The following is a 25,075-nucleotide window of genomic DNA, read 5'->3' on the forward strand; positions in this document are numbered from 1 at the left end:
ATGCACAATGTGAATGTTTTAGTGCATGATTAAAGAACCCTTGGTGAAACTACTGAAAACTAAAAACTTTTAAATGTCTCTCTACCAGTTACAGCCACTTCCACAATATTATTAAAAATACATCCACAGGAGACAGACTGAGCAAGCAACTCTGACACTCCCCACTTCTTGCACATGTGACAATCTATTTTTGCATTCTGGAGGATATGTTTTTTAAAAACTTGTAGAAACCAAAAAGGGATCTCACCTACTGACAACTTCTTCAGCAAAGGGTTAAATTCCTGCTCTGGATGGTCTGTCATAGCATCTAACAAGCAGAGTATGCACTGTTTTTTTCCTCTCTATACACTAAGGGAGTGAACAGTGCGCTCAACACAAGAAGAGAGTGGTCTCAATGTTACAAAGCAAGGCAATGGGGAAAGATAAAAGGTTTGCACATGGAATATTACAGAATACATAGATGCCCTACATCACAAATTCAGAAAACAAGATCCACCAGCTTTGCATGTGCACACACAACTCTGTACAAATTATATTACAACATGTCCAGCTGCAATACCATGAAACCCAGCTTACACTGCACTATTTAGTGAGTTCTACTGAACTGAAATGTGACCTTTAAAATAACTTAGTTTGCATGTAACTCAGAGGATATAATTTGGACTTTGCTACAGTTCAGAGCTATAACAGGGTCACAGGTCTGAACTCATCAAAAAGCCAAGATGCCTGATACAAATTTAAAACAAGGAAGTACTTTCTGCCAGATGGCGGAGGCGAAAAAGAAGGGAGAGTGTCAACTTCCCTCTCATCCAAATATCACTTCCGTGTATTTATCTGCTCAGCTATTAAGTAGACTGTAGGATACCACTTTAAACTGGCTTAAAAACTATAAACTGTTTAACAAGTATGATGCACAAATCCCAGGCAGACAAGTGAATTTAGTGTGTTTCACACTTAAAAGATGCATCTTTAGGCTTTATCTCAATAGAATAACCAGAAAGAAAAGGACCTACCTGGTATGGGTTGAATCACATTGTTTATCATTCTGACAATTAGGACAAATATAGTGTAAAAATATCTATACAGAATCCAGACACTGAGTATCACCAGTAGAACTTCACCATTTCAACACACAGAGGCCAAGGTATAGCCATGGTATATTCCTTATAACTTTCCTCCTATGTATTTAATGGAAGTGCACATTATTTAGAATCTTAAACTCATGTCAACAATTCCTTAAAAAACCACATTTCATGGCACCTACACAGCAATTGGAGTGAACAATAAACTCATAAAACTTACAGCACAAGAATAAAACAAACATATCCTACTCTTAACTTTTAGTTAATTTCTCACAATAGGTGTAATTACAATAGCTACTAAATCTATAAGAACTTGGTAGAGGAATAATATATAGTGGTTCTTCTGGTAACATGAATCATTTAGCTCTAAGCACAGAGACCCAGACAAAACCTCCACATTTAGCATAGCTCTGATAAACTGTGTTTCAACTACTCTCTACTCCTATTATGTAGGAAGCTATAGTAAATGCAACTGGAATATGAGAAGGTATTTGCTAGAGTTATTATCAGCTCCCATTAGACAGACTTAAGACAAAGGCATATACCTTACATTTGTTGCTACTGATATTCAAAAGGTACAACTATACTACATAGCTTGCCAACAAGTATTTGCTCTTCTAAACCACTCAAAGACACCTATACCTAGGTATTTTGATCAGTCCTTCAATTTTATTGAATTAAATCATTAGCCTTTTATGGTGTAGGAAGGGCTGCAAATACTAACAGAGTTAATCACCACAGACTGTTCTGAGCACACTCCCCACTGTTCAATACTTCAGACGACCAGAGATCACGGGACCAGTTACGCAAATAGTTACAAAACTGGAAGGCTGTTAACTGATTTGCCATATGCTATTTGTTTTTGTCAACCCAACGAACAAGGGGATTTTTCTGCAAAAAGTCCTCCTGTGAAGTGAACTTCCCTTTTCAGTATCACCTGTGAATATACTTCAGTGTTCAAGAGAAAGACTAGAGCAGCCACATCTTTTTTCCTTCACCGATATCTTGCTAACAACAGTAAATACTTTTCAAACTTGATTATAGAACTTGATTATAAACACTCAACAAGAAATTAACATGGCAGTAAATAGAGCCTTCCTCTCTTCTTTAAAACATGACTTCAGATACAAATAAACACCCTGACAAAAAAAAACCCCCACACACAAATCCCAGAAACAACACCCAAATCCAAAAACCCAAAACAAAACCAACACCACCCCCCATGTACTCTATCTGCAATAGAATCTACTGTATGCATTGCTTTTAAAGCAAAATTCATAGTAACATTAACATAACTGAATAAAGAATTTAAACTAAAACCAGATGTTATTACTGGCACCTTCAAAACAGTGGAATTTTTCATGGTTTTGTGATTCAGATAACATTAAAATGTAACACAATTGTGCCATGTATCAGTTTCTCTCAGAGTTTTTAAGATATGAGCCTAGAAACACACAGTAAAGTCCTCCTATATTTCACCACAGACTTCAGAATCATAATCTGTATTGTAAGAATAACATTATTCATAAAACCTTTATTTCTAGTAGAAATGTACTTCCTCTGATAAATCAAATTTTACAACAATATACACTGTTTCCCTTGGTTAACAAGGTATTTTTCCTCAAATTAAAAAGCAAACAAAAAGAGTGATGTAATTTAACCATAAGCATAGGCACTTCCAGTACAAAAGTTACAATTTCAAAAAGGTAAAACAACCCTATTACAGCACATTTGGTCACTGAAGTTGCATACACAAAAGCTGAGTACAAACTTCAGTGTTCTGAAAAGAAAACCCACATTTTTGAACTGTCATAGCTAGGCTCCTCATTCTTTCCAAAGCATGTACATAGTCCAAACTAAAAACAGCTCATTTTCATACTGTTTCTGTAATCCATCATATTTAAATGACAGTGGGCTCCATAGAAATATTCTGCACCACTCCAGGAGTTCCACACTGAAAGCAAGCAAATTTATAGCATAATCAGTGGAAATACTTCTGAAGACAAATAGTACTCGCATTCAGGACAGAAGCAAACATGAACAACAGGGTCGAATTGGCAATAGTGACACCAGATCACATCAATTCCTTTTTAGGAATTAGACAATTCTAAATTGTCTCTTTTTAGAGAGACAATTTCTTTTTGAGAGTCAAATAAACAGTCAATGTAGAAATAAAAGGTTCTTCAGCAGAATCCTACCTTCTGCAGTTATTTCCTTCCTGACTAAACTAATAAAAATAGAAGGGTATTCACACTAAAATCTAGTGGAGATCTGAAAGGTATAGATGAACAACCACCAAATCTAGGTACTTTATCTGTGACTGAACCTCAAGGTTCAAATCTGGACCCAGTATTTTCAACTGATTTGTCAATGACTTGCATGAAGAGGCAGATGCCTCCTCAGCACGTTCGCTGACAACACGAAGCTGAGAGGAGAGGCCGATACCCCAGGGGGGCTGTGCAGCCCCTCAGAAGGGCTTCAACGGGCTGGAAAAAGGGGCAAAGAAGTTTTGTAAACCTGAATTTAACAAAGGCAAATGCAGGGTCCTGCTCCTGGGGAGGAATAACCCTGGGCACCAGCACAGGCTGGGGGCTGACCTGCTGGGGAACAGGACCCGGGGGTCCTGGTGGACAACAAGCTGTCCATGAACCAGCAGTGCCAAGAAGGACAATGGTAGAAAAGAGCATTGCCAGAAGGCCAAGGGAGGTGATTCTGCCCCTCTACTCAGCCCCAGTGAGGCACATCTGGAGTGCTGTGCCCAGTTCTGGGCTCCTCAGTACAAGACAGACATGGAGCTCCTGGAGCGGGTCTGGCAGAGGGAAACAAAGATGATGAAGGGACTGGAGCATCCCACAAGGAAAACTGAGGGAGCTGGGACTGTTCAGCCGAGAAGAGTTGACTGAGAGGACACCTCATGAGTGTCTGTCAGTATGTGAAGGGAGGTGTCAGAGGATGGATTCAAGCTCTGCTCTGTGGTGCTGAGCAACAGGACAAGAGGCAATGGGCAGAAACTGATGTACAGGAAGTACCACCCAAACATGATGAAGAACTTGTTTACTTTGAGGGTGACCGACACTGCAACAGATTGCCCAGAGGTTGTGGAGCCTCCCTCACTGAAGATATTCCAGAATTATCTGGATGAAATCTTGTGCAGTGTGCTCTGGGATAACCCTGCCTGAGCAGGGAGGCTGGACCAGATGACCCACTGTGGTCCCTTCCAACCTTTCAATTCCGTGATTCTGTGACTAAAACAGAAGCATCTTTGCCAGTTTCTCCTCGTTGTTCTTCTAGTCTTTTTTCAATTCTTGTTCCTCTACTACTTCCCTTTTAATTCCTTCTTTAAGCCTCTTTTGCACTGCTTACCCTTCTGACATAACTTCACTGTTTACTCCAAAAACAGATACTGGGAACATTCTTCCTGACTTAATAAAGAAATACTGTGGGAATCCAACTTACGACAGCATTTTAAACACTGTGTTAATTCTATACTCCATGCAAAGCATCTTGTTCCACTGATCACAGCCACAGAAAAACTGCTATTGTAGTAAATAGTTATTACTATGTTTCTTTCCTAATGACTTTTTAGTATTACCAAATAAGAAAAAATTAAGAGCAAAACAATAAAAAAGTGCTCAACAATATACTGCAGATGTAGTTCAAAATTCAACTGCAGCAAATACTGCAGATCAGAAAAGTAATTTACTACATATTCACTATGCAGAATCATAGAATGGCTTGGGTTGGAGAGGACCTTAAAGATCATCTTGTTCCAAATGCCCTGCCATATGAAGGGATACCTCCCACTAGACCAGGTCACTCAGAGCCTTAACCAGCCTGGCCTCAAACACCTCCAGACCTTTGTACACGTACTCTCCTTTCAAAAACCACTTCTCACCAAAGAACCCTATGAAACTTAACACTACTTATTACACATTGGCCTTGAAGTAGAAGAAAGTGGCAGTCTTTTTGTCACCTAAAGATAAAACCTTTCCTGTATTTTATGTCATTGCCACACCACATTCATTATGTCCCATATGGAAAACCTAATTATTTGCGATTTCATTCTTCAACGTGAAGTGCTACTCATGTCTTTACTAAGCACTAATTTCACTAACTCTGCATGGAATTAAAATAGCAAAATATTAACCAGTAAGTGATAAATCTCTGTAAATAATGGTCAAGGAACCGTCAAAGAAATACAAAAGAAATTCTGACAAAGCCTCAAATATCGAATGAAACATGACATAATGAGAAAATCGAAACCCATTTCTTTCATACTGAATAAAACTGTTATGTCTTTTATTACATTGACTATAAAACTGAAACCATCTAATTGCACATGGGAGTTCCAACTTTGTTTTAACATTACTAGCTTGATTTTAAAAACACTGAAAATTGTTGTTTCATATCTGGGGAGTCTTAACACTTTATATATTAACAAAAACATTCACAAACCAGTGATTAAAGCATGCCAATTTGTAAGTAAAAACACAACATGATTTTGTGGTAGAAAAAATTAAAGCAAGTGCCTTTTCCCCAAGTAGCTCTGTTTTTGGTTTTTATGTCATTACATATCATTGTGTAAAACCATGCATATCTTTTAGAAAGAAAATAGAATTAAAATTAAATTTAATTAATCTGTAACAGTATTGTGAATTCAATGCTTCTTTAGTGTATAATGGAAAATTAAAGACACTCACCAGTCAACTACTTTTTTTCCTGAAGAGAATGATTTGGAAAGAAAACTATTTTAAACTATTGTCCCCACCTGCCTCAGAGAAGTATTAAATATTTAAAACATTCAAAAGATGACTTATTAAAATATATTTGACTAAATTTTGAGTGTTATTCTTATGGTATCACATACCGTATCACAAAATAGTGACAGGAAGGAATTATCTCCCAGATGCTTTAGAATGCTTCATAAGAGTATGCAAAATTATTATACTTTCACAGGAGCAAAATGCACAATTTACGTTTAAAAAATCGCAAGGTTAATTATGAAAGCAATATTTGTTTTCATATTACAAAAAAGCATAAACAAAATACTTAACTGATAAGCTAAAATATATTAAGTATCTTGCACCAAGATTAAGTATATCCACTAACCAGTTACAAAGAAAATTAGCAAACTGAAACAAAGGCAGCAAAACTGGATAAAGCAGCAGTCGGGAATATAATTTATCTTAACTTGTCAGCAGTATCGTGAAACAGCTCTTTACCAATTACATTCTCAATGCAAAGTTTTTCATAAAGCTAGTTCTCTTCTGCTTCTTTACTCTGAAGCAATTTCACTCTCTTGTGAATTGAAAATAACCTTGTACAGTCTAGAAAGACTTCTATGAGGAGAGAAATACAAAGAGAAAAATTACTGCTTACAATTTGATCTTCCCATCTGAGTCACCCAGAGAACCAGACTTGAGCTCAAATCACTTAAATGAATATGACCCTGATGTTAATGTCATGAAACATGTATTAATTCTTGGTATTTCTTAAATTGCAAAAAGAAAGCCTATACTGTAATACATTTTCTTTTCAGTTCCCAAAGTTCTATTGGACTTGATTTTATTGTAATTGTTAAAAATTTAGTTTTCAAATTAGATTTTATATACATAAGCATGAATCAACTCACATGAGATGTGCCCTGCACTAGTAGCATTAGTCAATTAGGCTGGCACACATTTGGCATTAGTCCATTAGGCTGGGAATACTCATTTGCTATCAACCTGCTGCAATTAGAGTACACTCCTGATAATAAAATTAAAGTTTCTTTTTTTCTGGTTACATACAATCAAAAAACTTTTATGCCTCTCAAGAATACATAGTAGCACAAAATAAATACTTGAATTTCTAGCATTCCACAAACCAGCTCATTCACACAAATGTATCAACTAGTTACTTCATAGAGACAATCAACAGTAATATGACAGCAATCTAGAAATAATTTAATGCTCTCTAAACTGTTATGGTTCTCAACATACATCTTAAATGGTTGCCACCAACATCAGTGTCATATGCTTTACTTCCATGTTAAAATCATGCTGAGATAACACATACCAATATCTTAACAATAATACTTTAAACTAAGCCATGTATCTGATTGATACAGAATTTTGTTGTTCAAGATTATTGCAAACATTTCACATCAAGGATTCCAAACTCAACAGTCAATTAAAATGGTAATTAAAATGTTTTCCACCCATGCTGCAAAATAATTTTCCCCACTTCAACAAAAAACTGGAGAGACTACACAATACACTTACCACAACATCTGCACAGTCATCTCTGATTTCTGAATTTGTGTTTCTTGGAAACAATTCTTTTAATTTTTACAAGTGTCGTGCATAAACTAGTAATAGCTTTTTGCAATAAACAGGTAAAGAAATCTAATGGAAACAAGTAGATTCCCAGAAACTACAGCAGAAAACTGAGTAGCAATTAAACTAGGCCACAACAGCAGTAAACGTACAACTAATAGACAAACACTGACGTGAAATCAGACACATAAAATCATGGAGAAAATCTGAATAAAGGTGGTTTTCCATGATGCAGCTTAGGATTCCTAATAGTAATGTATGGCAACAGCACACCAAATGTAATTCAAATAAAGTACATGCAGGTAAAACAGTAAACAATTTCCAGCTAGATTAATGTAACTGGATGAGAAATACTACCTTCTGTGTCAGCTGGTATTAAATACAGCTTTACTAGAAATGTCTTTTAATATACTGCCCTTAAAGTCAAAAGATAGTGCTTAAATGTACAGTTCATGAGATTACCTAAAACATACCTACCACTGTTTCCACTCAAAAAAGTTAAAGCAATAAGGGCTACTGAAAAGTGTTCTTCACAGGGAAATACTCATTATGAAAGCCTTCTGAAATACTAACATAAAAGCCTTCAGGAACACCTCTACAGGTGTTGCAGATGTTTTATACCATGTTATAGAAATGATAAACACAGATCATACAAAGCCCAGAAGAAAACTGCATACATCAGAAAGCATGTTGTACCCCAAAAGATGACCTTAAAAATAACTTCTTGTAACTCATACTTCTTCATTGTTAACTTGCCATTCTCTTTATTCATCTCTTTCCCACATAAAATACAAGCTAATACTAAGCAGAATACAGAAAGTAATGCAGCTGAAGCAACTGAATGAATTGCAACCAATTCATTTGTAACCAAAGAAAAAAGATTATGAATAAAAATAACAAAGCCTAAACAAACTAAAAATTGAGAAAGTAAGGTGTTAGGAACTTCTAGCAAATGAAGATCAGAAGAAACTGTTTTCAGAACACAGACAAGTACAGTCTGATGGTAAAAAAAAAAAAAAAGCTGTTTAAGACGTTAGGGTGCCATTTCCTGCTATAAACTTAGTATTGGATTAGCTTTAGTGGCAGTGGATTAGCTTTAGTGTATCTCTCAAGTGGCATCCAACTACAAACAAAGCCTCAAATCCCTCTACGGTGGCAGGAATACATAGATTTTTAGTTATGTTTTTCAAGTGCCCTTGTCAGCTTTTTGCAAAATACAGTAATATTAAAAAAAAAAATCCTGCAATGAAGTTCAACTGCATACTGTGCTACTTCGAGATAATTGAAATCAACTGAAAAGAAATGAAAAATCTGCAAAGTGCTCTTGAAGAAATGCTTTAAAATTCACCACCTTCCTTAAAAAACAAAAATCCCTTTACACCACATGAAACATTGTTTTACATTGATTAAGAAAGAACAAGAAGAACCAACACTACAAAAAGCTATGCTGTCTTTGTAACAGCGTAACCAGTAACAGTCCTGAAAAGATAACAGGCAACATCCAAACAACTGTTAGATTAAGTAGGGAGATATGGGATCATGATCCTCTTCCCACAAATGAACGTAAGTCAGCAAAAAATCAAACCTCTTTTCCAATGACATAATGAAGAAAAGCAGTCAGGAAAGCCACAAGTTTCAGGTTTGACTTACATTCTGATTATGCCTGCATGAAGTTGAAATGCTAAGTACAAATGCTAAATACAAAGCACTACAAATAGCCTACCAAGATAGTAAGAGACATTTACATATACGGTCTTAAAATTCACATTTCCCAGCACACAGCAGTATTCCCACCTAATGTGTGCATAATGGTCTGTATAAGCTCTCCCTTCAGAATTAAAACTTAAGGTTGAAACTTGAGTTTGAAGCAGTGATATTCCATGGTACCTTGTTATTGTAAAAAGCATGAATCCTGGCCATTCAGCACTATCTCCTTAAGACAATTACATGTTTTCTCAAAAATTGCAAGGCATTTTATACAAATGATGTCAAAATGTATTCATTACACAGCCCACAATTACAGCCTTGAAATATAAACCAGACAGAACATCGAACAACATTTTATCTAAGAATCACTAAGCATAAATACCACTGGCATCTTATCTTTAAGACTATTTTAAACCTCTTAAGAACATTACTTCAGTTCAACTATTGAAATTTCAGCAAAACTGAATGACAACACCACAGAACCAAAATAATTGGAAGTCACTGGATGCTAAGACATCCAAGCAGGAAGAGTAGGCAGCACACTTAGCCTAACACTGGGTTTGTCTGCACCTACTACAGTTTTAATATACAGAGCCAATCCCTGGTTTTATAAAACTCCAATTCCAATCCACTAACTGGATGTCTCTTCCAGTTAAAATGTCTTGTTGTGCACAACTACTCCTACCTCACTGCTTCCCTCTCAGGAATGCAGAACATAAAGCTGGAAGTCAGGGAAATCACACTTGTACCTCTCAAGTGCTAGGCTAGCGAGGAGGAACTGCAACGTCATTCCTAGAAAGATGATAATTATTCTCCCCAGCACCAACATCAAAGTGAACATGTTCTTAAAAAGCCATTTTGGAAAGAAGTTACCCCTGTTATGAGAGAGAGGTCTTAGTATTAACAGCATCTCAAACTTGGGGAGGTAAGTCAAAAGATCTAGTTTATGTGATTGCAAAACTTCAGCAGAAATAACACAAAAGACCTCACAGCTTTTACAAAACAAACAAGCAATCAAGATAAACCAAAATAAATAACTCACAACCCCTGTTTCCTCAGTCTCAACACTCAATCAGACCACCACACCTCTTCTACAGGAGTAAATATTTGAGTATCATGCAGAGCCAGGATACTTCACAAAACTGCTCAGCTTGCCTCACATGGTGACGTTTCTATTTAAGTTACATAGAACTGTACAATCTACATTGCCCTCACAATACTTACAATGTAGAAAAATCCCAAACATTTGGATTTTCCTGATAAGTTACTACTTACTTTCAAGAAATTAAGTTTTCCTCTTTAAACATGCCATCTTCTTAGACACGAGACCTAACCAGACATTCCAGTCTGGTTTTTACCATTTTATTACAACATGCTGAAGAACTATTCAAGACAAGTTCGTCCTTTTCTTGTGCTCCTCCAAACAAATATGTAACACCCTGACCATATTGCACAGATCTCAAATTTCATCATCTATTGTTTAGCAGATTTTCCAAATAATAAAAACCATAGTTACTGAGATAAAGATTTTAAATAAAATTTTAATTCTCTGAAATTTAACTCTGAAAATAAAATTTTCACCCTTCATAAATCCAAGTACATATCCTTTTCTTCTAATTCACAGTTCATAGCAGTCAAAACTCATAAGGCTGAAAAGAGATCCACTAAATTAAATAACATCAGTAATTGTTGCTGATTTAAATAATGCCATGCAACAACTACAAGCTACAGGTAGAGCTAGTTTGCAAATACTCCCTTTCTTAAAACAAAAAAAAACTGCTTTGAAAATTTCTCAGCAATACAGTATCTACACTCAAGCACATTAATGAGTTTCACTGATCCTGTGAGATCTTTGCTCCTAAAATGAACAAGTATTGGTAAAATTAAATATGTAATTAAGTACCTGCACTGTTAGGGTCTAAATAAAGTAGATATTAGGGGCATAAGGGAATCAATTTTTGACTCTACAGAACAAAATTGTTTTATCAGTCTTCCTCAGTGGACCTTCAAACAGTTTTCCATTTACTAATCACAAATTTGAACTTGTTTTCAGGGAAAAACTAAGATAAAACATTTCATTTAAAAGCATATAATGTCCATCATATCTTTGCAGCTACTGCACTTTACTGGTTTATACCTTCTATACTAGGGTCTCAAACTTCAACCTTTCTTTCACTTGGTTATTTGACTTCTTTCCTGAATCTCAAATTTATGTCCATCCTAAAACTTGTTAACAGCTTCTTTTTTTTATTTTTTTTTAAATCGGTCTCTTTATAACCATTCCAATATCTGCAATCCTTACACATTCTCTACCCATCTCCTTTCTCAGCCACACCACATCCTCTTCTCTGGTATTGAGAGATTATCCTTTCACCCACATGTTTTTCACCCAGCATTATCTCTTCCTGTCTCTCTGCATCCTTCTCTATCACATCAAACATTAGCTTCTTAACCTCACTTCCAAGGGCATTGCTGGCTGATACCAGCTTATTACCTCATCATACCAAAGGATTACTGTTTGCTTCACTTGAGACACCAACACTCCCTTGTACATTTCAACAAGTATTTCCTGCATTCTCTCAGGTTGTTTGGGTTCTCATCCCCTGCAAAGATGACAAAGATCTGCCCCACTGCCACCCTCTGCTTGCAAGGTTTACCAACAAAAACACTGAAGAGTCTGCAGCTGAGATCACTGCCCACTGTGCTGAACAATACTGGGGTTTGCACAACTCCCATTTGGCATGACCACGAAATGACACAGCCCCTGCTGGAATTCAAAGTTGGACTGGGGGTGCTCTTTATAGTGACTTTGTGTAGAATGCAGCACAACACAAGGCCACTGTGACTAATGGCACTAGGTGCTACATAAACACAAACATAAAATATACCCCAATTATTGGTTTTGATTGATGTCAAATACCCTAAATATTCCTCTAATTGTGACTGACTTCATATAAATAGGGGAAAAAACTGCAGGCCAATTAGATGCCATAACAGATAGCTGCAACAGGAATACTTTATCCATTTATTGTAAGGATTAAAAAGTCTTCGATATTATAAACATTACAATTTCCCCTTCCAGAGTATCCCCCTGCTGTAGAGACAGCCAACTGCACTGCAGCACAGGTGTTGTCCTGGGTTCACAAACATCAATTATTTTCCCACTCACTGCCAGAAGAAAACCCCATGCCACCTAGACCAAATGCTTATTTGAAGGATATTCTAAGAAAAGTAAAACATTACTGACTTTCTCTGAAAGAAATGAGCCATCTGGGGTAAAGACAAAGTGTTCAAGAAGCATACCCACATTCAAAGAAAACGCCCTCCAACTACTCTACCAACCAGAATTTACGAAGTGAGGTTTTCACACCCAGTTGAATTGAGCATTCAACATGAGAAGGAATCCAGTAATCAAATGCTCTCTTTCCAAAAGACTTATGAAGCAGATGGAGATCCAAAAGGCACACCCATCTTCATCACCTGCACTCACATCTGGTTACTTCAAGTATGCCAAAAGTTAAGGCTGCCTCTCAACTCTCCGGTGCAATTGCTGTCATCTCAGCTGTTCTTTAGTACTTAAATAACTCCAAACTAAAATCTAGTGGATGTCATTTCATTGCACAATACAAAAAAAAAAAAAAAAAAAAAAAAATCTCTTAATACAGAACTACAAAAAAGCACGTTATACTATTTGCTGTGTACCAGCCAAGGAGAAGTGATTCGCATGGTACTTGCCTCTGGAACAAACACTTCTGAGTATCCACACCACAGCAACTGTACCAGCTACTTAGTAGTAAATCAACTCTATCCTCTCCAAAACCAGGAAGAAGTCCAAGGGTTACTTTCAGTATTTTAAAACACTATATTACTGTGCCCTTACACATTAAACAATGTTAAAGTAATATCGTAACAATATTTGTAGAATAATTTGATTACAAGAAACAAAGTGTATTCCAATTTTACAACCCAACTAACAGAGACAAAAATTAAGTTTATTTGGCCAAGACAACACAAGAGTTACACAGTAAAGCCCAAGAAAAATTCATGTCCTGCAATATTAGCATTTTAGCTCATAGTAAGACTGCACTTCTCCTGCAAAAGACGTAAAAAGTAATAAAACTACGGACAAATGTACAAACCACCATGCCAGAAAGTAGTTTCATCAGTCTAATGCCCTTTTCATTGTAAATGACAAAGCAGAAGCAGAGTTCTAACTAAACAAAAGAAAAAAAAAATCAAAGAAAAGGTATTCATGAATCTTACATGTAACTATTTCAAGTTTCCATACAGTAGAAATTATCAGAAAATTTAGTACACCTAAAATTAAGCCCTTTCTTGTTCTAGTCACCTAGCAGGAAATGTAATACTCCTGCCACTCTCCTCTTAGACTAGAACTTGTAGCTGAAAAAAAATCCAGCAACTCAGAAATTTATTGCAGATAATTCTATAAACAAAGTCAGTGTAGAGGGTCTGCATTTTAATGAAAACCAGAAGGCTTTTATTAGTATAATACTTTTTTTCCTTCTTTTCCCATCCAGCTGAAGCACTGACATACATGTGAAGACAAACCTCTAAACCTTCTGCCAAGAAAGCACTGGGACTGGGGTATGTAAACTCACTAGGGGCAAAATGAAACAATGTGATTGGAATTTCAGCTTTCACTGAACAGTTTGTTCACCATTACAAGGAAAAAGCTGAACATATCTGGACTTCGGGGAATTCTTTTCTCTACCAAAAGGAATTCAAGTTCTTTAAAAAGTATGCACATGTGTTGTATGAACAATGAAAACTTATTCTGAAATGTGTAAACTTCCCCTCCATAAAAAATAAAACACCCTACATTACTCATCACTGGCTTTACCAAGCACACGAAAAAGAGCTCTGCAATTCTAAGGACTGAAATATTTAAAGATACTATATTAACAAATGAGGGTCTCACCCAGATTAATCCAGTATAAGAACTAATTAAAAAATAACACTAATTAACTTTTAGATATTTTAGACTTAGGTCTACAGCATCAGTGACAACTTTACACAAGCAATAACACAAATCTTCTGTCTTCCAGTATTCACCTGCAAACACCTGAAAGCACAAATCATATCTACTTGGGCAACCCTCAGCTCATGAGCACGCTGCCAACAGACTTCTCTCTACTCATGCTTTCCTCCATCCCAAATTCTAATGAATTTGCCATTCCAAAGGATCTTTATTTTGACAGATACACTCTAAAGAAATCCTCAGCTTGGTTGAGATAAAAGATCTTGCAATCTCCAACAACCTTTTTACTATTCTCACTCAGGAAATCAAATGACAGCTACAGCATTTAGAATCTTGATAAAGGCAACTCTCAGATTTCATACTATGAACAAGGATACTGCATACATTTTTACAAGACAGCAATACTCTTCCAGTGTTCAGGATTTCCAGATTAGTAAAGTCTCATGTATGTTTGTACAAACTTCATTGAAAAGTATATACACTCCCAAGTACACAAAAAAGTGGGGCCATAAATAAAAACAGATGCCTTTTTAATAGATATATTATAAAGTGTTCAAAACTCAAAAAAACCCCTTTCTAAAAAGACAGTCAAGGACATATGTATGCATTCTTAAATTATGTTCAACATCAAATCCAAACTGATAAAGTCTCATGACAATGACACACCCCTTCCTGAAAAAAACAGTAAAAAGGTCAGATATTTGTGAACCAGACAATTGCCGGAAAAATACAGACAAACATTTCCAACTAAAACTCAATACAATTTTTTTCACACCAAAGCCTAAAGCAACTACACTTTCAATAACCAAGTATTTGATCCTTACATAACTTTCTAGTTGGAAATCTCAGAGGTCTTCACAGGGATAAGGTAAGCTGCACAATACTCCTTGTGAAGGACTGGAACCTCACAGCAATTAGCCATTTTATCCAGCATGTCACCCAAGACAGAGGAAACGTGTAACCATCCCATGCATCTGGAAAACTCTGTAATCTTATACTTTAGCCACAAGACACATTCCTTGCACACATTTTCAGACCACAACAGCAAGAGTACTGAATGAAGAGAGAATCTATACAGAGTACTGCTTGCAATCTTTCGGTTAAGCTGAAGGAGAAATCTGGGGGTATAAAAAAAAAAATCCATGTTCCATCTCTCAAACACCTCCCTGTTAAATAGAGTATTGCCTTTAACACAGTGTTTGTTAGCACACTAGAAAGTAAGTTTACAAAATATTAAGATTCAAGAGCACAGAAGAACTTCCATATGGAATATGGTTTGATATTTAGAATTATTTACAGTGGTTTGTTATCTGTATTAACAATACTAGTAACTACACAGCCACATTCACATTTACTGTCAAGAAAGGTTTCTCAGTTTCAAGAGGAAAAACTTTTTTTGCTCGGAAAAAAAACTTTTATTTAGCTAAAAAATAAATTTTCTAATCTAATGAACAAAAACACAATACATTACTACAACAGAAGTATGCTACATAAAAGTTACCTACTTTTTGAATCTAACTCATATTTACATCCTGTGGATGTTTTCCATATATAATTACACTTGACAACTTTTAAGATTAGACAACATCACCACGCGATTTATCTTCTACAAAAAGAGACTGTGATTTTAAAATAAGAAGGAAACAATGTCTGAAAGTGGGACTGAAAGCAAAAGAAAATTTTTAACACTTTTGAAAAATTACTGATGCAACTGAGTTAATATTTTTAAAAATAGAACTTGGGTTTAGGCACAGAATGAATTTTGTTTAAGGAAAGATTAAAAAGAGCACATCACCAAATATACACTTTGATCTTTCTTTGGTCCAACATAACTAATTTCTAAAACACTACTCTACAGTGCCAGTGGTTTCTTAATTATAAAAGATGGTTTGCTTCTTGCCCCAAGGAGCTCACAACAATAGTATCATTAAATCTTCTCTAGCCATTTCTTTTTAATCATGAAATCTCAGCACAAAAGCCCTCAGCAAAATTTCTGTTTTAAATATTTATCAAGAGGTGAGAAACAGATGGCTAGACTGGTTCTACAGACTGAAAATGTTCTGACATGGTATTCAAACTCTTTTTTTGCCAACTGCTATTAAGGGGTTCACAGGGGTTGGACAACAGAATGTGCATCAAAATTGAAAAAACATCCTTCCTGGTTGGTTTTTTTTTAAAGAGACAGAACAAACTCTTTAATTAATTTCCAAACAAGCCACTTCAGAGTGCCAATCACTGTGTCTCCTCTCATTACACCAAGAACTTCATTATCAGCTACGCTCCAGTCTCCAAAGCTTAGTAAGCCTTTAGCATCAAAGCAAATGCACTACATATTCAATTTAACAGCACAATAACGCAAGATGACAATAACCAGATGCATTTTTTTAAATATTCTATATTAATGCTATTTGTACACTTTACACCCACCACAAAGAGAACTCCAGATGTACAGAAACATACACACTGAACAGATGCTCACACTGAGAAGATTCTTAAACATATCATAAACTATCTTTTTTATTTCCAAATATTTGAAGTTACTACCCCCTTCCTCCCCCCCCCATTTTAGTTCCATCTATCTATTCTTGCCTTGTACATTACAGCACATTTTGACAGAAGTCAGGACACTTTATAAAGCAAAAATGCAAGTCTAACCACTACTTCAATGTGTGAACCCTCTTACTGTTCACGAGGTGAACATAAGCAAGCAGTATTTGAACAAAGCATGAAAAATCCCAAAAAGTTAATTCTGAAAAGTATCTGTATCTAAATTAACAGCAAAAATTTTCTTTCACAAATGAAGTGCAGCAATGCTACTTTGCAATTATGTGCCCCCTTTCATCAAATGATTGCTGCTTTACAAATGTTACCTACAAAGAAGTTAAATATTAGAGATAGGAAAATTCGGCAGCCAACAGCCAAATTCTCAAAAAATATACTTCTTCTGAATTAGAGAAGACAAGACTTCCCAGTTCTCACTACTATGTTCTAACCATTAAGAGAATATTACGCAGAGCAGTTCACCAAAGTATCTTACATCTTCTGTGGTCATACCATAAGGAATATGTTGCAGAGTGACCACAAAGATATATACACTGATGAGAATAAAACTATTTGTTGAATACTACTTTCAAATCATAATCAAAATCCGCTATTATAATAAGAAAGCAGAAAAAGGGAGCATATTTCCCCCAGCACAGAAAATGTTGTGGAATGAAACAGTTCCAATCACAGGATGGCTTCTATGATTCAACGTCTATTTTGCTATTATTAATTGACATTACTTCATACAATGCTATCAAAAGAAACACAGCAGGGAGCATGCTGTTTAGCCAAGACACACTGAAAAGCACCAAGTGCTTTAGCCTACTCAAGACATACATGTTTTGTACAATGCATATTCACTTCAGAGAATGGTGGTGTACTTATAAAAAAAAACCTTGCTTGAAAAACAAACAAACAGCTACCAAATTTAAAGAATTAGGAAATACTGGCCAATCAAAGAAAATCTTTCCTCTGACCTTTCCCTGATGTAACAATTTAATTAGCATACATATGATTTTAATACCAGAATGGCCATATTTAATAATTACCACATAAATACCAGACATGAGTTCCTTTCTTTATCCCCTAATTTTTCTTCTGGTTCCTTATTTGTCTCTATATTCATCTATGCCCAGTTTTTTACTTTATCCAAAACAGCAAACAGTATAGAACTCCAGAACAACTTAAAAATTACAGCAGAAATGTAATTTAGCGCAAAATATCAAAAACCAGCATGAAGAGATAGAGCTTAAGAAGGCGGAGTTAAGGAGATATTAAAAAAGCCTGGTACAGAATCATCAAATTTGTTTCAATGAATTAGCAAAGCATACATACCTATATGCAAATGCCCTGAAAAACTGTAATCTCAATACCATTCTTAATCCTGAAAAATTCCACTTTATGAGATGAAAGCACTAAAGAAAGAGAGCTTTAGGCCCAATGAGGTGTCCAGAAAACCTGAGCAGAGGAGTTCTCTGCAGCTGGGAACTGAACACAGCGAGTTCTCATGCCCCTGCTGCCATCAGCAAACCCAGAGCAGCTCAGGCTGCCTCCCGAAGCCCCACTGATGCTAACAACAGGAAATGAAGGAACTGCTACACTAGAACACAAATATGTCTAAGAGTTTATTTTTATCTTGTTCAGAGCCCTGTCTTAGAAGACCCACAAATACTGTTTTTCCTTGTGTTTTTAACCTAGATTTAAGATACTTCTTAATGAATTTGATTTTGTGCCAGATCTTAAAAAAGTAATGTTTACTTGCCCAGCACAAGTTGTTAATACAATTAAAGTTTAATACTCTTTCAGTAAGTGAAGCACTAAAAATTCTTCCAACTAAGAAACCAGTTTGATTTATAAACATGTAGATTTTTTTAAGTATGATTAGATTCAATTTAAAAACACCTTAAAGGTATCCTGTAATGTAAAAACTTGCATTATCAAAGTCTAGCTATACAGTTACAAACAGACTATTTAATGCATAAAGTTACCTCACTGTGGAGTTGCAGATCATCACCTGATATCAAGGAAAAAATATATTAAATTTTGCTGAAATAAAAGTATTGCAGTAAAACTTCTAGCTTAAAATTCTTGCATTATTTCTTCAAACTAATGCATAAGAATTAGTGACTTACAACAAAAGAAATATAGTAGGTCAAAATAAATTTCAGCTAGTTTCACGACACCATGAGTTAAATACCTATCATTAAAGGGAAGCCTGAGGTCAAAATCCATCTTTCTGCATATGTTTCTTAAATGCATGACAAAGACAAGCACTTTCATACAAAAACTGAACACAAGACAGAGTACAAAACCTTCGACTGTCATTTACAAGCTGAACAAAAAAAAATACAATTAAGTGGCTACAGGCTACAAAAATGAGCAGATATGAGTAACCTAAAACCCTATTTTCTAAAGCAATACATATTTAAGTGTTTACAGCCAGTGCTCACCGAAATGCCAACCCCAACTCTCCTCAAGTGACACTCACTTCTCACCTGAAGCACATGCAGGCATGAGCTACACACACACTCTTGTGTGGCCAATACAAACCACAGCTTTTTCTTATCCTTACTGCCAATATTACAACAGTTTTAGAACTCAGGCTTGTTACAGCAGTGCCATCAGTACTTAACAAGTGTATTTTGTCTGAATGCTCATCGTGCCTACAAATCCTAGTTAAGTACAAGGTACTATGCGAAAAACTAAAGTAACTCCTAAATACCTTTAAATCAGGCTTCTCCACGCAGTACACGTGATGCTATTACACCTTCATTTTGCATAATCAGACACAACTTAATTCAGGTGGCTTCAGGAGTTCCGCTGGCATTCCCAGCCCCTGCGCCCCACCCAGCCACTCCGCCCGCAGCGCCAGGGCTGCCCTGGCTCCTCGGGCAACCCCTTGTCTCGGCGTTGAGCAGATCTTTGCTCCTCTAGAGAATTACAGCCCTGCACTACAAAATACTGATAAAGATATTTAATGCAACTCGAAGGAAAAAAAAACAACAAAAAAACAACAAACCCACTTAACAAAAACACCCTATAACGCTAGGTCCAGATTAAGAGTTCCTGGACCAGACTTCAAGCTGCAATGTTTAGCTTTCTGTAATTTTTTTTTTCTTAGTACAAGTGTCTCTGCTTCACAGTCTTTAAAAGCAAATAAATGAAGGGCAGGCGGCATTTAAAGCGGGGACGTAAATGCTCCTTGGTACTCTTCTTTTTTATGCCTAAGCTTTCCCACGAGCAGCGTTAGCTCCAATAGCAGGAAACCTGAGAGAGGAGACACAACACCCCACCACTGCGAGCAGGCATCGCTGTGCCTCGCTCCGGCCCTCCCCCGGGAGAAGCCCCTTCTCTGCCGTCCTCGGCACAACCGAAGAGCCCTCGGAGGGAAGAGCGGAGCTTTAATAAAGACCTAACGCGAGACAGACACTGCCTGTCTTGTTGCTTCCAATTCTTCGTATTTAAAACAAATCCAATGCAGTGTTAGCCAATGTTCTGCAGTACTTTTAGAGACAAAGATGTATAGTAGCTGCTTCTAATTAGGGCCGGCAGCTGAAAACGCTTTGCTCGTCTGAGCAGCCCGGTGGTTTTCGGGGGAGCAGCAGCTCTGCCGCCGCCCCGAGGCTGCCCGGCGCGGGCCGCTGCCCGCTGCCCGAGCCGTGCCGGAAGCACGGTGAGGGCCCCGCCGCCGAGCCCCGGGCGCGGCGCTCCTCCGGCCGCACACAAAGCGCCCGTCCCGCCGTGGCCGCGCCGGGCGGGCGGAGGGCGAGGGGCCGCCCCGGGGAGCGCCATGGCCGCGCAGGCGGCGCGCGCGCACCCCCACCCCGGACGCGGCGCTCCCGCCCCGCCGCGGCCCCCGGCCCAGCGCCGCCGCCCTCCGCCAGCGCCGGACCCCCCGCCCCGCCCTGCCCGCCCGAGCCCCCTGCCCGCCGCCCCAAGGCCGAACAAAGCACAGCGCCTCCGCTCCGGCCGCTCCGCGCCTCCGCGGGACAGCCGCCCGAGCAGACAAGGGAAGGCGGCGAATCTCAGACACAATGAGAAGCGAGCCGGGACTCACCCACAGCTCCGTGCCCCAGCTCATGGCTGCTCCGCGGGCAGTGCCGGCTCCGGCAGAGGCAGGGATGAGACGTCGGGCGGCGGCCGGAGAACGGGGCCCCCCCAGGCAGCGCCGGTGCCCTTGGTCACTGGGGAGAGGCGGCGGCGAGGAACGACGTCGCTCCCAGCTCCAGCTCCGCCTGGCTCGGGAGGGGGAGCCGCGGAGGAGACTGGGAGAGGGGCGGGTCCGGCTGGAGCGGCGGGGCCGGGCCGGGAGCGGCCGGCGCTGCCCCGGAGCCCCGAGCGGCCGCCGGGCGAAGGTGTCGCGCCCGGGGCGGCCCCGCGGCCGCCGCGTTGTTACTCATTAACGAGGCGGCGGCGAGGCCCCGGGGCTTCGTGTCCCGCCCGGCTGCGAGGCCTCCCCGCCTCCCCAAAGCGCTGAGTCACGGCCGGGAGCGGCGGGGTCCCGGCTCGCTCCCTCCTCACCGGGCACCGCGCCGACACAGAGACACAAACAAAGATTTTTCTATTGTTTACATCACAGCTCTATATGTAAATCACAACTTGAGATGTTAGGAAAGGTGAGGCTGCCAGCTGAGGGAAACAAGCCCATTTTTGATAGAGAACTTGGATGAATCACATCATTGACTGTAACAGGGAGTTTCTTCAGCAACTAGAAAAGGACAGGTGTTAAATCCTTGTCAAAGATTATTTTTCCACCAAAGTGTTATAAAGCTACTAATAGAAAGCAAATGTTTTTAAAGCCACCTGACTTAAATTCCCCTCTGGGGGCATGAATTTCTTCATTTTCCTCTCATTTTTTGCTTAGAAATAATTTTTATAAAATGGGATAAATTACTGAAAATACTCAGCAAGCAGAACCCATATTGAGGATTAAAGTAATGAAGCAGAAATATTTATTAGTAGTTTTTATAGTTTAGTTATATGTTTGAATTCACTCAACATGGCTTTCAGAATTAGGAAAAAACAATTTCCATTAAATGCTGGAAAGATCAATCAGCCTTTTGCTTAACTACCAGCTTATCACATATATTTATACAATTCTTAAATAATCAGATGATATAATGAAATAACACGGGTTCAAAACACAATTAAGTAAAAATTAAAAGAATTTGTTCATTTTATATGCTTTCAATGTATCTGTTGTAAATTAATACCTATAACATGCTGCACATATAATAATTTTAGAAAGAGGCATTTCAACACTTTTTAATCACACAGTAATCCATACTCCACCGTGTCCCAACCAAGGTTTATAAATGCACACAACGATCTGGGCAGCTTTGGTTTCGCATGCCTTTTTTTTTAAAAAGGGTCACTTTGAGAAACAAATGTACACTGAACCTTTAAACACTAGAGGAAAGACTCCTGATGTGAATTTGAAATTTGTTGCCAGCTCTTGGAGAGACAGGATTTTTCACTTACTGATCATTTCAGGAAAATTCAGATTTCCAATTGTTTCAGTTTAGATATCTAAAAATGAACCGTAGAGAAACAACTTTAGAGTTAAAATTTTCAACTTTAGAAGCCCCAATAGAGTATTGAAAATTAATCTACTGGAAAATTGATTCTAAATTCTAAATCTATGGATCCAGAAGCTTTGGAAATCAGGCACTTAGTTGGCACTCAAATTTAAATACTGGCCTTTCATTGCATTAAATATACATCAAGAGAGTTTCAATGCATAATATATGTATTTATATTTGTGGTTGGTTGATTGATACGTGAAGTCTCAGGTTCTTTTACTTAACTCTAATTTAAGAATTAACTAATTACTCCTCGTTCCGCAAAATGTGCAATGCCAACATTCCCAACATGTCAGAACTTGTTTTCTATTTAGAGCAATGTAACAAAATCAAATAGCTTCCGGTGACTTGTAGACAATTTAGAAGAAGGAAACTGCAGCCTGTATCATGGGTACATTAAAACAATATTTAGCTAGTCAGTAATGCTTAAAAAGCCTAATTCTAGCAATGAGAGGTTTTCTCAGGACAAACAGGATTCCTTCTTTCCAGGCAGCTCTCCCCAAAAAACACTTTTACAAACCTGAAGGTAAAGCAAGCATCAGGGCTGGAGGATGTTCCAGAGATTCTGAGTAACTTCAGAACTGACTGAGAGGCTGCTCTGACATGCTGTGTAAAATAGGACAGGTGTCATCACAGCAGCCTCTGGGCTGTACCTGCCTTTTAAGAGCATATGTACACGATAAAGAGGAGCAATCAAAAGATATTACTGAGCAGGTTTTGAACAAGCTAGCACCAGAAGAGGACACTATCACTGCACCTGAGTACCACTGCAGTCTGGCTAATTATTCATCTTTGGAAGCTAACAGTTAGACTTGGAAAGTCAGGCTGATTAGAAGTTGCACACAGTAACATACGGTTTCTCGGACCCACCCTAGTGTTTCTGCAGGCATTGTTATTCTCATTTTGTAGAGAAATAGCACAAAATCTGCCTCAAAGGATGAAGAAGTTTCCAAAAAGTCAAGTGCAAAGCCTGTTCTTCCCAACATACTTCAGTGGTTTTATTAGTGTTTGAATTTAAATATGAGCACAACTATTTTCAAGATTGCTTTCTGATTTTTAGTTTGCTTTTAACCCATACTTCTTCCAAAAATGGAAGCACTTTTATGTATCAGGTACATATATAGAGATGTGCATTTCACCTTTACTTAACTAAAAATCAATCAGTAAAGAAGAGATCATAGTTCATCACAATAAGCTATTGTGATACAGGTAATTGATTTGAAGTTAAAGACAAAAAGCATTTAGACAAATTATCGCAGAATTTGGAATTCATGAACAATACATTAAGAACATGTGACTGAAACAAATTTTAATTTATTAAAAATAAAACAGAAGTCTTAGCAGCATAATACTTACCACTTCAGCTTAGAGAGAAGTCTGACATCAGTCACTCTTATCCCCTTTTCCTGCTTAAGCACACTCTTGCTCTAGGAGATTCCCAAATAAATGGAATGCTAGGCTCTCCTCCTTCAGCAGTTCAGGATGTGGAATGACCAAGCTGTAAGACAAGGGGAAGAGTCTGCCACATCTGCAGGATATTGCCAGAAATGTTAAAATTAATCACTTAGAATTTTGACATTGTTTCCATTATCAGGGAATGCAACTGGCCCTAGGCCTAGAAATAATTAAACAAATATTACCCTACAGATTTTTATTCTTCTAGTCACATCCTTAAAATCATCAGTTGGAGGAGGGATGCAACTAAAGGGACTCAAGAACACATTAAAGACATATTCAAGTAATTTTACATGCAGCAAAGGCTTCATGATAGATTGCATTGTTCTAGTATCCTTGTAAACCACTAGCTTCTTCTGGCAGATGATGACAACTTACTTTTAGCTTAGAAAATTTACTTTTATATTTAGCTGTTTCCCCCATCATTGACTCATGAATGCAGGCTTTAAAAGAAAACTGCCCAATTCTGCTTTTGGACTAAATGCACGTAAGTCTAATAATTACAGTAGTTGTGTATTTTGTTAATTCTGTTCACTTTTCAACAGAATCTACTTGAGTTTCCAAGTGTACCTAAGGATATTATCTTGGCAGAAAAACAATCTGCATCATTAATTTGGAGTGGCAGAAAAGCTGTCTGACACTCCCTGTGGGCACGCTTTCTAAAGACAGAAGCAGCTTAGCTTTCCACTGCCACAAAACTCAGCAGGACCAAACAAATTACTTCCAAATATCTCTATCTCAGTGTGAGGTGCCATTAATCCTTTTCTTTGCTAGCCAGCAGTCTTTGTCATATTAAAATTGGATTTTTACTCCACAAAAACAAAAAAAAAAAAAAAAAAGGGTTGCAAAAACTGTATTATCTCTTTCTGCTTCAAAACCAAAAGAATTTAGCTCCCTCCTCCCTTTGCACATGTATTTCCCCCATCACCAGCACTCTAAGTGCTGTAATTTTAAAAAATATTGATGTTCATAACACTTCCATGTGGTGAGTGGGTAATCATTACTTCACAGCTCAGGAAATACTTTGAGACAAAAGAATAGGTGTCTTGACACTTCAGCTTGCGCCGAGTTCCCCACAGACTTCCTGTGTCTCCCAGAGGCTGGTTAACCATAACCAGCAGTATGCAAAGCATTGGGAGCTGTGCATCTGCCTAGAGACTCACTTCCACTCGGTTCCTATTTCAACTATTAGGCAAAATAAACTTACGGTTTTACTCTGAGTGCTGATCTATTTTTTATTTAAAGCAGAAAATTACCCGGAAACTATATTAGTTAGACCACACCACTCCTGCTTCAAGGCAGAATGAAAACTTCATTTATTAGTGCAAACTCAGCCACCACTTAGAATGACCTAATTCTAATTTTTTTCCTATCTCTGAATTTTTGTGG

At 37.9% G+C, this 25,075-nt stretch overlaps 1 protein-coding gene across 3 annotated transcripts in view; it reads right to left on the minus strand.

Annotated features, from left to right (window-relative positions):
* The window catches only part of FNBP1L (formin binding protein 1 like), a 57,914-nt gene extending 36,975 nt beyond the window's left edge, over nucleotides 1–20,939 (minus strand). For all 3 annotated transcript variants that reach the window (XM_032117783.1, XM_032117782.1, XM_032117781.1), the window contains exon 1: nucleotides 20,707–20,939. In XM_032117783.1, the coding sequence (XP_031973674.1) occupies nucleotides 20,707–20,730 (24 nt within the window). In that variant the 5' untranslated portion in view covers nucleotides 20,731–20,939. The remainder of the gene's footprint in view (nucleotides 1–20,706) is intronic.
* Between the last annotated feature and the right edge of the window lie 4,136 nt (nucleotides 20,940–25,075).

Source organism: Corvus moneduloides, chromosome 9, assembly GCF_009650955.1.
Source record: "Corvus moneduloides isolate bCorMon1 chromosome 9, bCorMon1.pri, whole genome shotgun sequence".
In the NCBI taxonomy this organism is placed as follows: Eukaryota; Metazoa; Chordata; class Aves; order Passeriformes; family Corvidae; genus Corvus; species Corvus moneduloides.